The sequence below is a fragment of the Tetrao urogallus genome, assembly GCF_951394365.1.
Source record: "Tetrao urogallus genome assembly, chromosome: 2".
Classification (NCBI taxonomy): domain Eukaryota; kingdom Metazoa; phylum Chordata; class Aves; order Galliformes; family Phasianidae; genus Tetrao; species Tetrao urogallus.
In genome coordinates, this window is record NC_136814.1 from 2,782,372 (window position 1) to 2,797,607 (window position 15,236).

The 15,236-nt window shown below is 36.9% G+C and overlaps 1 protein-coding gene across 3 annotated transcripts in view; it reads right to left on the minus strand.

Moving 5' to 3' along the window:
* The window catches only part of EML6 (EMAP like 6), a gene marked incomplete at both ends in the record, with an annotated part of 107,674 nt that overhangs the window by 33,952 nt on the left and 58,486 nt on the right, over positions 1-15,236 (minus strand). For all 3 annotated transcript variants that reach the window (XM_079550663.1, XM_079550662.1, XM_079550661.1), the window contains 7 exons: positions 855-955; positions 4,926-5,019; positions 8,238-8,343; positions 9,044-9,230; positions 9,846-9,964; positions 13,902-14,008; positions 14,571-14,738. In XM_079550663.1, coding sequence (XP_079406789.1) covers positions 855-955; positions 4,926-5,019; positions 8,238-8,343; positions 9,044-9,230; positions 9,846-9,964; positions 13,902-14,008; positions 14,571-14,738 — 882 coding nt within the window. The remainder of the gene's footprint in view (positions 1-854; positions 956-4,925; positions 5,020-8,237; positions 8,344-9,043; positions 9,231-9,845; positions 9,965-13,901; positions 14,009-14,570; positions 14,739-15,236) is intronic.

The following is a 15,236-nucleotide window of genomic DNA, read 5'->3' on the forward strand; positions in this document are numbered from 1 at the left end:
AACAGCCTGCCAAGCTCTTCAGAGGTTATCACAACAAAGACAGAGGTTTGCTTTACTGGCCCAAATAAAAAATTTGACAGCAGTTTTGCAGAACAAATGGCAGGACTTCTATGTCTCTAGATTGCCAAAAAGCCTCACTGTGCCACAACTGCATTACTCACTTTGGTTTAGAATGCCATTACCACCCGTGAATTGGGATCATATAGGCAAAAATAAGTGTACAATTACAAAACAATACATGCAATGCTATCCTTGCTTCAGTCAATTCTAGACAACTGTGTTTCAAAGGACATCATTCTTTTACTGCAAAGAGATTATTCTTGGAGTAAAACACTGCTTAATGCAAATGAATGTAATACACTTTGGCAAACACCAATAAAGTATATTGAGTTATTACAAAAATACCCTAGACATTAAAAATGCAGGAAAAAAAGTAATTTTTAAGCTGAGGGCACTTGAACCTTGTAAATTACAGTGTAAGCATAGGAACTTCTTAGAGTCATCTAATTAATTTTTTTTATTGTTTATTTATTTTTTAGCAGTGTGCCACTGGCTGGGATTTTCACAATAAGAGTCATATACTGCCTGAGTAAATTAAGGGGACTGTATTTTTTCTGGGAACCAAGATGCTAGCCAAATCAGGAGAAACTCTCAATACTACGACTAGAATGAAAAGAACCAATGAGCTAGAAATTACATCCAAATGACATTCTCCAAAGAGAAAGGAATATTGTGGCATTTGCTGAATGCTCTTTTACAAATAAAACAAATTATTAAACAGAAAACATGATGTCCCTAAATTAAATAGGTATAAATCCCCAAATAATGTAAATAGAAAGTATTCGGTATGATACCTGTTTGCTGCCAAAATTTGATATGCTTCATCCCAACCGTGACTAGCTTGTCTACATGATGTGGATTACATTTTACTACAAATATTTTATCTTTATGACCCCTGTAATAAAAATTAAAAACAGGAAGTTAAGGGATTACTTAACATTTCAAAGTAGTCTGTTTCAAGTAATTATTTCACAGTATTGGACAATTCAAAGACAGTCTTTAGCAATAAGAATCTGTTTGTCACAACTGTTCTACTCTTGGTGCTAAAACAACAACAGGGATCACTAACACCATCACTGGCAGATGACTCTCAGAGACATCCCAAAGTTCTCTTTGCCACAGTTATCCTATCTAACAAAAAAAGAGAGAACAATACTCCTAATCTTCAAAGGTTTAGCCTTGGGAATCCAACCAAAAGAGAAGAATGTAGTTGATTATAGGCTGTGTATGAATTAGACTACAGAAACGAGGTGAATAAAAACCATCTCTCACTGAATTTCAGTTCCGTTATGATGAAGAGGCAGGAAACAAAGTTCAATGCAATTAAAAGACAGCATAAAGGGCAACATAAATATTTAAAGGAATAAGAATGTGGTTTATAAATATTTAAAATTATCTATTAAAAAAAACCCACAAGGAAGTCTTAAACCTGATTCAAGAGGAAAACTCAAATTATAAAATCATAGTCTAGAAAACAGTTCATTTAGCAAATGAACCTTCAAATATACCTTCAAATTTAGTTCTTCAGTAAAGGTACTCTTGTTTGAGCATGTACTTACGGACATTTGTAAAATTAAGTTTCACCATTACAAAAAAAAAAATTCTGAGTCTCAGTGTAACAATCATTTCTGCTTCAGGATGTTAAAGCACTAGGAGCAAAAACTACTACTTTTTTCAACCTGAACATCCAGGTTTTATAGCTTGATGCCCAAGGGATGGGATGCCATTCAGAGAGACCCAGACAGGCTCAAGCAGTGGGTCCAGGAGAACCCCATGAAATTCAACACATCCAAGTGCAAGGCCTGTCCCTGGGTAATGGTAACTCCCACTATCAATACAAGCTAGGAGATGAAAGGATAGAGCACAACGCTACTGAAAAGGACCTGGGGGTACTGGTGGATGGCAGCTGGACATGAGCCTGCAGTGTGCTCTCACTGCCCAGAGAACCAACCGCATCCTGGGCTGCAGCAAAAGAAGCATGGCCAGCAGGGCAGGGGAGGGGAGCACTGTGTAGGGTAGGGATAGAGCACTGTGTATTGTAGATAGGGAGTGCACACTGCAGGAGAGATGTGGACCTGTTGGTTCACCTCCAGAGGAGGGCCACAAAAACGAGCCCAGGAATGGAATACCTCCACTATGAGACACCTGAAAGTGGCCTTTTAGTATCTAAAGGAGGGCTACAAGAAAGAAGGGGACAGACACTTTAGGAAGGTCTGTTGTGACAGTACAAGGGGAAATGGTTTCACACTTCAGGAGGGTTGATTTAGATTGGATATAAGGAAGAAGTTTTTGACAACAAAGGCAGTGAGGCACCGGCACAGGTTGCCTAGAGAGGTGGTGGTGTCCCATCCCTGCAGACAGCCAACATCAGGCTGGATGGAGCTTTGAGCACCAGATATCTCTCTAAATGTGCCTGATCATTGCAGGGGAGTTGGATTAGATGACCTTTACAGGTACTTTCCACCTCAAATGAGTCTATGATTAGACCCAGGATTTTTGTCAGACCGGTTTAGAAGATCTAATTTAAAAAAAAAAAACAACAAAAACAAAACAAAAACCCAACATCTGACTCTGAGAATCTTGGCTTCAGTATTTTCTTTTGCTGAATCAATCTAAACAACAACAACAAAAACAAACAAACAAACAAAAAGTCTTACTTCACCAACATTTGAAGAACATCATTTTGGAATTCTCCCTTCTCCTGATTTGTCACTTTGCTATTGTGATGCCTTTCTTTGCAGTCAGGTCATACTGCCTCTTCTAGAAATATTTATCACACAGCCAAAACGTCCAAAATCAAAGTAATTGCATGCCAGCGCAGATGTCCCCCATCAAATGATATGAGTATGTCTGACCATGTGATAAGATGCATAGTGCTGGCACATGACAACTGGATATATGCTGCAAATGTACGGCCTAGATTTGGACCCCAATTACCCACAAAGGTCAGACCAAAACATGTATCCAGGCCTGTGCAGTTTGTGTCCCTGTGATTCAAGAAACTGACATGGGAAACTTGTTCTTACAGAATGAAGTTCTAGGAGTACAGTGGTCACTGATTCAGACCATAGATAAATTTGACAGTGCTCTCCTCAGCTCCCTTAGTGACTGCAGTCCACTAACACAAAACACTACAGTCAAATAGGACCAGCATCAATAAGAGTGAAAGAAGCTCTGATACGCCTTAACACCATATGCTTACTCAAAAAGGATTTTAATTAAAGTAGACAGAACATTGTAAAGCTAAGATAGATAGGGGAACAAGCTATATAACTTATGCAGTTAACAAAAACATATAAATGAGAGTATACTGTGGCATCAGAAGAAAACAGAAGTCATGAGGAAATAAATCACACTTTAAAAAAAACAAGCAAGAATACACACAAAAAAATGAACGTTTGTAAACAGGGAATGTACAGTTTCAGGCTTCGTCCTCTAGATGTGGGTCAATACAATAGTAAGATACGCTTCTATTCCTGCCTGCCAAGGCCCTGTGAGAGTCACATCTAAACACTTGTCTTTTTTTTTTTTTCCCTCCTCCTCTTTCCTATATGTCCTGGTGTGCTCAGAGTGGGGACTGGTCTGTAGGCACTGCTAAAACATCAATAATTACACTGAGAAGAACGCAAGCACGTGATTCTGCATCTTTCCCCAAGACAGGCAGCTGCTACAGGCCAACCCATCTTGTTTTTAAAAGCTTAGAAGGTCCCCATGGGAATATATAAGGTATTTCTACACTCGTGTGTCTGAAGTGCAGTAGGTCTGGAGAGAGTGAAACTAGGACTGGAAAGCAAATGAACTGTTTTACAACACGGACAACAATTTTGCTAAGCAATCCCTACATCACAGATTTTAAATAAGATTTAAAATTTGGTGCCTAATAAGATAATGAGAGAAAGTGATATAGTCAATATATATATTATGTTATATGCACACTGGAATAAAAGTTATTTCTTTGTGGTACACTACTAGCAGACAGCGCTGCCAGGAAAAAAAACTTATTTATTCTGGAACAAGTCACAGCTTAATACTAAGTTATATTTCTCAGGCATTATTTCACAATTCTCTAGTATTTTTCAAGTAATAAGTGACTTGTACGTTGCATGGTTGTAGACAGCAGATGAAATGAACTCCCTGCCTTCCTGGTATGTATGTGCATTCTTAGATCTACACAATTCCAATATTTTGATCTCAGAGCTACCCCAGGTTTACCCGAGGTGAGACCAAGTTCTCATACTAAACTGTGCAACTTCTTCAGTACAAAGAAAACTTTACTTTTCTCCTCTGAAAGGTTGAATTGCAAACACAAACTGTAATACAGTCCTCTTCCCAACAATGGTCTCTTGAAGCAATTGCAAAAGCTTCTTTGCTGCAGGTGAAAGAACTATGCTTCCAATGAGGCAAAGAGCTGATTCAGAAAGAATGCAAAAAATCAGTAGAGGTTGAAAAATCCACATATACCAGACAGAATCCATTTTTCTTTCTAGAAAAGTGAGCTGCAGATATATCTTACACCAATGTAACCCAGCACACAAACTAACACAAAAATGAACACAACTTTTTTGATAAGCTCTGCTCTGACTCAGAAAATGAGGAGAAAAAAATTAACTGAAGTAGAAAATCAGTAAGTGAACTTTAATATCAACATAATGATCCTACCAGAAAGGTGAGGAAAATCTTGATAGAAAAAGTTCACAAGACTTCCACACAATAACTCGGAAAGGCTTGGGAACTACATCTGGGTACATCGCTCTGAAACACCATCCTGTTTTCAGAGGTGTGCTGTTTGTTTTCCCAGAGTAACACGCGTGGGTGACCACATTCCAAAAAATGTAATCACAGGACACACACTGAGAAACTCTTACCTGGTTGTCGCTAGCTTCTCTCCTTTTTTCCAGTCCCAAAACACAATGGCATGATTATCATCAAGCCCAACAGATGCCAAACATTTTCCATCAGCTGTACAAAAGCAGTACTTAATGTTAAAGGTGATTAGTCTTTAACTGAACATACAGCAGGGAATGGACACAACAAATACACTGTAAACTGAATTTCAAGTGATATTATAAATGAAAGAAAAGAAAGCATGTCATGGGTACAAATGATTCCACGAGAACTACTTCAGGGTTCACAAGGCCAAACAGACTCTCATACTGGACTGGCCTCACAGTATTCAGCATCTTACATGACTAAGTTCTATGAAAAACAGGCCCAAGAGGAGAAGGGGAACTAGAGCTCACAGTTGAAGAACATAGAATCATAGAATCATAGAATCACCAAGGTTGGAAAAGACCTAAAAGCTCATCCAGTCCAACCGTTCACCTATTACCAATAGCTCCCACTAAACCATGTCCCTCAACACAACATCCAGCATAGGCTTAGAAAGAAGGAAGGGATGAAGCTAAAAAACAAGAAATAGAACCAAAACAGTTTTTAAAAAGTAAAGAAAATAAAGATACAAACAAGGAGACAAAAAGTTAATGTGAAAAAAAACCAAAGGAGACAGTAAGAACCATTCTAGAACAGCTTTAATGAGCAAAACCACTATGAATATAGCTGATACAAAAAGTAAATATGCAGTGACATGCATTATTTCTTTAGGAAAGATGCATAATATCATAATAATGATAATTATTTTTAAAGTTAACTCAAATAAGACAAGGAAAAAATATTTTGTTAAGAATACAACTTTACAACTTTATTCACATCAAACAGGCTTCATGCATTAATTTAGGCTACACATTCTGATTAATAACCACCAGAGGGCACAATCAAACACTGCATGAACATAATTATAACATCAGAATCATAAGATGATCAAAACAGCCCTACAAAAGCAATCTGGCTCTGTACACTGAGCTCAGTGGCCAATAGCAGATGCTTTTGAAAGTATGGGCAGAGAGGAAGGGTAGTATAAAGTTAGCCACCAGATCAACTAAGACAGAAAGAAAAAAGAAAAAAGGCATCTTTGGGGTTCAGGGCAACTTTTTTTTTTTTTAAAAGCTTTACATAGTGCAACCTGTAACTAATTTGGAAATATCTCTTAGTAACACAATGAAAATTGCCTTCACAGGGCCAAACCAGCCCTCTGATCCTGTAGTATCTGTTCCATTCAGTGTCAAGAACCTAAACTAAAGCCATTTAGGTAGGAAATGAAGACTTTTTCAATATGTGCTTTTTCAGGATTAGGTTTAAAGCAACACTGTCATTATGCCAGTCATTCTTACTTCTTAAAAAACAATTATTTAATGCCCACAGAGTATGTGATCAATATGATTTTATGAAGGTATATATATTTTAATACATGGAATATAAGTAACTGCAGAGAAATCTAATTTTAATGAGAACATAGATCACAACGTATTTCCTAACTGTATTTTGTTCAAATACAGTTCTCAATGACATTTTTTCTTTTTTTAACATCTACACACACAGTGTCCATCAGATCATCTCTATCCATTTCCCCTTCTCCTGGTACCAACTTTACTAGGTTTCACACTGCAGCGTATCAGCAATTTCACATTGCTTGGATGAACACCAAGGCTCCTCTTCAGATAATGGAATATGAGTCAGTTCCAGACTTATCTTTGTGGAAGTCTCTTCCATGTGGTCCTGTCTAATAAATGTGATCTAACGTGTCATAATGAATTCTGACATTACAACAGAGCAGAATGTGAAATAGATCATGCTTAATTGAAGCCCACATAAAAATCTGAGTTCAGAAAATGATAGTTAAGGTAAAGTAGTGGGCAGCCACAATATTTGTTAGACTTCAAAATCTTTTATAATTTAAGTGTGACGTAGGACAGCTTTTGTCTGAAGGTAAAATGGATGTATCACACCAAGGGCCAGGTCTATGAGAAGAGCTGAGTGCATAAGGACAAGCAGAATTTTAGAATTCTACTTTGTTCTGAGATCATGAGTTCCTGATGAATTTTTATACTGGTAGAATCACTGAACTGTAGGGGTTGGAAAGGACCTCAAAAGATCAGTGAGTTTAACCCCCCTGATAAAGCAAGTACCCTACAATAGTTAGCATGGATAGACATCCAGATGGGACTTGAATATCTGCATAGAAGGAGACTCCACATCCTCTCTGGGCACCCTTAGCATACTGGAGTGACTATGTGCACTCCTGGATGTGCCCCACTCTTTTCAAACTGAGTAATTTAGATCCTATTCCTGCTTAGCAGCACACAGGAGTTAGGCACTGTTTCATTAACTATCCATAAATGTTTAATCTGATAATGCATAGCATTCTAAGTACTGTTCAAGCACTCTCCATAAGTCTTCCGGCTCAAAGTAATCATTGCAATCACTTCTTAAATCCTGTGCTATATATTATCCATAAGCACTGTATTCTCACAAATGAATAAAAAAATTTTTAAAGGCTCCAAATAATTTCTGTCCTGTTTTCCAAAGTTAGGCTTATCTGAGACTAACTGCTCAAGTCACTTTTCAAACTGTGATTAAGACTCTTAGCAAGACTGTAAACAAGGAAGAGTAGATTGGTACTCCAAGAGTAGTGTTTCTTTCCCTCTTTCTCATTCATATTTGGGAGGAGTAGACAGATAAAAAAAATAATACTTCAATATTTTTTTTTTAATAGAAAGGAGTAATGGATTGGTAAGATTTTATAAAAACACGAAATTGTGCGAATCACCATCATGTGAGTGATTTAAAATTGAATTAGAATTGAAGGAGCTGCCCTTAGACAACTGAGAGCTCAGGTCATTGATCCCAGAAAGGCAAGTAGGAGAAACAGCAGACAACTGTTTATCATATCTGCTTCTATAAACTCACTGAAAAACGTTAGCAAATTTGAAGAACTGCATGAGCCTGGAGATCACAACACCATCTCATTTGTATACTTGAAGTGATCACTCTGCCTCCTTTTAAATTATTATGCCATCATGTAGAAAGCCATTTGAGTCCCAGCTGTACACTCGGTATTATGAATTAGACATTAAGAAGAATTAGTGATGGATTGTAAAAGAATCCTATAACTGATTCATTGCTCAATTTTTATCAAAACTGTCAGAAAGGCTTTTATGTAAAACTTGTATTGACTGTAAAATGGTCATTTAACACAAAGAACAAAACTAACTGTCATAGCTATTCAAATAAAAGTTTCACCAAGAGGATTGCTTTTTAATTAATCACTTAGAGCAATGTACCTGAAAAATCCAGTGCACACACTCCTCTTTGATGCTGGCCTTTGAGTAATGATAAACACTTCAACGTCTGTGTGTCCCAAACATGAATAGCAGCATCTCTTCCAACCTGAATCAGAGAATTAATTGGAATATCTGCTCATAAAGTTCAAAGCACACCAATATCAGTAATTAGCACTATCACATCTTCAAAACACTCCAGAGGTAACTATTTTTCTCCTTGCTGCATTTTATCTTTTTCACATGCTATTTTCTCTTCTGTATCACAACTCATTTCAGGCACACTGGAGCGTGGAACTTTGATATACTGCATTCATGGAAAAGTCCATTCTCACCTTGAGAGAAGTTCACAGCCTCATTAGCTGTGGTATGAGAAGTATGTCAGCCTCTATGTAACTGGATCTCAGAATCGGTCAACTTAGACAGTTTTCCAAACTAAAACTTTTTTACTTGTTCTTTTACACACAGTTATACATACCCTCATTCTTCTCTCTCAGGGATGCCTAGTTTAATTAGAAATAAAAGTCCACACAACTTTCTCCCTCAGCTTCTCGTTTTCTCACCTCTTTCCTTTCCCTTCTCTATATATCTATATATCCATGCACAAAATCCCCTTTCTCTAAGCTTGCCCTACACTGAGACTAACAATACATCAAAAATACCTAGGACGTAGATAAAAATACACTTCACAGATAAAAGCAGAAATTCAAAGTGAATGTAAAATAGTAAATCTATATTTCTCCTAATTATAAATCATAAAGGCATCTTATTTCCATGGATTTCTAAAATCATCTCTGCTAAATACCTACCTGCCCAGTAGCAACATAGTCTTTCACTGGGTGAATGCTTAGGCTGAGGATATCATCATCATGGCCGAGATACAGCCTTTGAGAGTGCTGCTGCCTATTATATACAACAGCTACAGCAGCAATGTGATACACCACTTCTCCAGTCTGTGTGTAGAACAAGTTATTTCGACAGTCATAGCCCCTATAACTGAAGTAAACATGAAACAAGTTACATTCTGTTTTAAAAATATTCTGGTACATTGTGTAACAAATTGTGCAAATTAATTTGATAGTACAGCAGGGCTTTCAACCCTCCCGTCTCAAAACTATCTCACCACATAGGCAGAGAGACACTATTCCTACCGAAGTCATCAATCTTCATGGTTTACTTTGCAGTAAACTCTTAAATTAGTACTGACATCACAGGAAAGAATATGTAGAGTGCACAGAACTACAGCCAGCTTTACAGAGATTTGGGTTCAAGAACAAAGCTGTTAGGCAATGTGACAAATCACAACTATCAGAAACAGAATCTTTGCTCTGGGATACATACGGTTGAGTCAACAGAAGGTAATTTTATGAAATGCACTGCTCGGGTATTATTTAATATATGGCTATATTATTACAATCTTCTCTTGTTCCTTACCTAACACAACTGAAAGAAAACAAAGTCTACGGTTGATATTCCATAAATTATCTACAGCAGCAGTGACAAATAAATTAGTTGTGAGTAAGCTCTGATACTGAGTATAATTGTTAGGATGTTTTAAAAACCAGAAAAAAAAAAAAAAGGAAAAGAAAGCATTATTTAATATTGCTCTACCCGTGTATAAACTGCAATTTTAGACTGTCCTCAGGCGCTCGTTCTCTTTTAAGGAAAGGAACAGAATGGTTTTTCTCTTTACTTTGTTGTTTCAGCTGAGGTAGGTCTTCTTTGTAAACCTGAAGAATAATTGTTAACATTAATAGCACAGCTCCAAACATTTCTGAATATTTGTGTACATGCAAGAAAAACACCATTTCATACAAGTTTTACAACTTAATACACTGTTATAGTGATGGTCAGTAGTTACAAGAAAGAGGAAGTCACTATTCATTCCTGCAGAACTCCTAACGATGATAATAAATCTATTCCAGACAGTGGAGTCTCCTGACACGTGAAGGACACTGCATTACTCTGGAGCAGAGCTCATTTTTCCTACGAGATTCCATTGTCTGTCAGTGAAAAGGATTCACAATACTGACTGAAACCATCAAGTCTCTAAGCATCTTTTTAACTTCAAATGTACTTCAGAGTATGCAATCAGAGCTGAACATAATGAACCAATTCTGCCTAGATATCATGATTAAACATACAGTGCCTAGTACCTAAGTGATTTGCCAATACATCTGAAACCAGAAAAGAGAATCTCCATAGATAATGCTACAGATACAGACATCATGCATTAAAATCTTTCAGGAATTCTGAAACTCTGTGGGATTGCTGATGATGTTTGAAGCCTCTTGAAAGCAGTGGCATTAAACTACATTTGTTACAGTGTGGAGACAGAGCCTGATTATTATTTTTTTTTTCTCTTTTACTGTACCTACATTTCTTGTCATTCCTTTCATTTTTCCACAAAGGACAATTAAATCGTTAGTGCCGTAGAACTGTGTCTGTCCTCAAAGACAACACACTGGATTTATACAAGTAAAATGTTCATATAACTTGAGATGAGTTTTTGATAGTGGTAACTAAGTAGACCTTAACACACTTTATCTGTCACTCATATGGGTTCTACTTTGTCCTGAGCGTTCTTGACTATCTACTCTGCTCCCCAGAGAATGCTGCTAATGAATAAGAATCAAGGATTATTGTTTTCTAATACACTTCAATATCTAAGAACTTATCTCTATATTATCTAATATCTATCCCTACACTGCTTCGGCCATAAACTCAGAGGAAAAAAAAAAAAAGTAATGCTATAATGCAATGGAAAGTACCCTGATAATAGCAGGGAGGCAAAGCCTTAAGCGACAGCAAACAAGGACAAATCCAAACACTGCAGCTATAGACACAAAAATGAAGGAAAACAGCTGCTTACCTTTGAAGGCCTCAAGAAGGAAGGGGTCCCCAACAAGACACCCTTCCCACCCCACCCCTGCCAAGCCTTAAATGAGGTCTGGGAAGGTGTGGATCCTGATTCCACCCCTTCTGGTCGCTCTGTGCATTGCGTGCAGCTGAGCTCCCTGGGTTGGCTTTGCCTTCCCACCAGGTGCTCAATGACTGGTTCAGGCCCTGACTCTGCATTTCCACTACAAAAAGCCATACCCACTTCTAAAAATGAGATTCATGGTTTTAAATTTCCAAGTGCTTTTATAATTTCCTCTAACAAGTGATTTTCCTCTACGTGTACTTTATATGCTTGATGTTGTCTCATATTTCCTGTCTAAGATTCTATTTCATGCTGCTTCTAGCTTTGCCATACATTAATCTGCTTGATACGTTTCACCTTAACTGCCTAAAACTATTTTTTCATTTTCAGCTTTTAATTCCAGATGTTCTTTTTGACGCATAGTGTGGAGGAGGATGCTGTCTGATTTGCATGCAGAGGGAGAATAAGGAGAAGGGGGAGGCTGGGACAAGTACACCAGACAGTTCTGGGGTAAAAGAAAGGCCAGGGAGCAAATATTGCAAAATCTCTGTTTCATTTGGCAAACACAATAGATCTCCATAACAAAGAGGTAAAATAAGCTGTTGGCTGAAGGACCTGAGCCACTTAATGCAGAATCTGTAATGTGCAGAGAAAAGACAAAGGATAGTCCTTCACTAACGCATGGAATGTTAGAGGTGACCTGTCAGCATTCTAGAAAGAAACTTCATGTCTGCCACTAAGTGAGTCAAACTAACTTGAACCAAGCTTATTGTACATTTTGCATTCTCAGGTACCTAGCATGAGATTATGTCTGGTCTGTAGTTCTGACCTTTGACCATTGCAATTGCTCAGGTAACTTGTCAAGGTGACAAATAGTAATCTCTTCACAACAATGGATTCCAAAAATCAAGCCCCAGATATTTTAAACCAGAAGCCAAAATCAGGGGAGAGAGAGAGAGAGAACAGAATTTGATGTTGATGTTCCTTTGCCTTCACAACAAACAAAGATAACAGCACCCTTCCACATCATAGACTGTTATAAAGTTCAGTGATCATGAGCACACAATATTGACAAGCCCATAGCAACCAAACAGATGCAAGGTCAGGTTGGCACACTGAGTCAGCAAGTCAGAATCTGATACAAAGATGGCAATAAGGGATAGTTACTGTGACTGACTGCAAGTTTCTCAACCAGCCACCCGTGATTGCCAGACACTGGCAAATATGATAAAGCAGGTCCAAAATCAAAAAAAGACCCAAGACAGACCCAAAACAAGTCTGGATCAGCAGGGTCCATAGCCAGACATGAGCATGACAGCAGCACCCCAGCACTTCATCAGAGCTGAAGGGCATAAGAGATGTCTTTTAGCCAGGACGAGTGTAAACACATTTTTATGATATAGAACCTGCTATTCAAAACATATAGCTCATGTGAAACCAGCAGAAGCTAAGCTATGTAACAAAATAATTTTCAGTAAGGATAGAGTTCAAGTGAAAAGAACTGCATTTCTCTGTGGAAAAGACATTCAAGGGCAAGCTCAGAAGTTGATGAAGTAATCAGCAGAGAGAAATTGCAAGAAGTCCAAGGAAAAAGCAAGAGAAGCACTGGGGCTATGCTCACAAGAGAAAGAGAACAGAGAGGGCTTTTTTGTTATTCACTGAGTAGAACTTGAAATGAAGATATTACTGATATATCTCAAATAGGTTTTCATAAAGAAAGAAGATTGTGTTTCAACTTTGTAAATAAATGGATCTGAATCAGAAAACTTCAAACTCTATTTTGCTTCTCCTATTTATGGCAGTAAGCAAAAGGATTCTAAGTGATGTTAAGTCACACTGGCCAAAGCAGAATCAGTCTTATGCACAAACAATATGAGGAGTATGAGCCAGGCTAAATCATTCTGTGATGTTCCATTAAAATTGAATAGAATTTTAAACACTTTAAAAATTAAAGCTGAAAGGATACTCATTAGATTTTTATTTTAATCAAAATAACAGAACAATTCTCATAGATTGACATTGAAAGATGAGATTAAAGAGTGAAATGGTGTACTACAATTCCTGAAAAAAAATCAGCGTAGTAAAGAACAGTCATTTGATTTTGTCCTTCTAGCATGGAAGCAATCTATTTAAATTTACCTTAGAACACAGTTGTACTGAAAACAGGAAGGTAATAAAGTGTATTAAGTGACCATCAGAAATCAGTTTTACTTGGATCTCATATAAGAGAGATCTTATCAGAGAGATTTTAATTATTGGAAGTTTTATCATTGGTAATAAAGAAGAATCTGTCACAAATAAATGTATTATGCAGGCTTTACACTCATTAAGAGGATTATTCTGCTCTGAATATGCAGAAATCATAGAAAAAAAAATCCATGATCTCTATTTTACAAATTATGTTTCTCAATTTAATAGGACAGAATGATCTTTTCTAACACGTATCAAGGGAATGGGGATAGCAATATGCTCTTGCAAAATGTTTGACTTTGCTCTGTAAGCCATATTCCTTATTTCAATAGATAGTTTTACATACAGATATGCTAAAGCCCTTATAAATTCCCATCTGCAGCTAAAGTAAACTCTGTTTTTATGTATATTGGTTGCGTAATCAGTTGAATACTGTCAAAATAATCTTCTTAGAGAAGGATGATGAATTAGCTGGAAACCTCTTTTGCTTATGTTTACTAAATACTGAGGATAACTTGTCAGATAATTGGCACAGTGTATTAATTTTGACTCACCTGACGATCATAGTTGATTTGAGCTTCTTGCTCAATGTCAGAATCTAACTCCGGCACATCAGATAAATCTGAATCTGATTCTTCACTGTAGGAATCAATGCCACCCTCTGCATAAAAATAATCATTATATAGCAGACACCTAATTACAAGGAAATAGCATGCAATGCTTTTATTATGATTTGGTAGTAGACAACTTTGGAATCAAAAGCAGCTTGTAAGAATCATAGGAGGTGACTGAATGTGTCAGGTTTAATTTCTGTTTCTCCTTTTTCAGTGCCTGGGGCAGGATGGTGGCAGAGGGAAGAGAATAACTAAGTAGTTTTTAGTACATTTCCATCATCTGAGAGAGTAATGCTTTTTTCACAGGTTTTGGAGTGATGATACAAAAATGGTAAATAAAAACTTCCAGCGTGATCATTATCTGTGTTTAAGAAGATTTGCTATAACAAAAGCATTTTGCCAATTCTGCAGGTACTGACTGATTTTTTGCCCTTTTACTGAAGGGAACAAAATTTTCAGCAACTGACATTATGTAGTTTGTATGGCTTTTAAGTGCACAGCATACCAAGGAATCAAAACTATTTTCTCAATTCAGTAAAATACATTTCATCATTGCTGAATTCTCTGTTGATTTCATTCAATAAATAACTCAAAAAACACTATTTTTACCTTGTGGAGCTGTTTCGAGGATGCCATTTGTTATCCCTTCTGGAATAAATTGCCACTGAAAAACAGAGTGATCAGCACCTCCTGTGCTTAAAACCCACTGAAAATCATGGGACCATCGGACATTGGTTACATGTGCTGAATGGCCAACATATTTTCTAAATTTAGCTCCTAAAAGGCACAAATAGAACAGCTCATATAGAAGAATAAAGAAAAGCAACCATGATAGCTAATAAAGTTTGTCTTTCAAAAGAAACAAGATCTAATTTCTCCTAGGAAACACAAATGAAAGTTACAAAAATACTTAAATGCCTGCTTGGGTATTCTGATATTAATAGCAATCACAGAAAAATAAATGGCATAAAATAACTCAAGAAACAGGTTTACTTCAGTTTTCAGAAAAAAGTAATTAAATCCTGGCAAGAAGTATCTATATCTATATATCTATATCTATATCTATATCTATATCTATATCTATATCTATATCTATATCTATATCTATATCTATATTTAAACAGCCATATGTATCTGTACAGATAGGGTTAGTTATTTATACTATGGCCATTAATGCTCAAGTGAATTACACACATGCTAATACACAATAATTCAAGTGCAGAGTCAGAAAATATACAGATTTCAACTTAAACATGAAAGAACACGGGAAGTCAA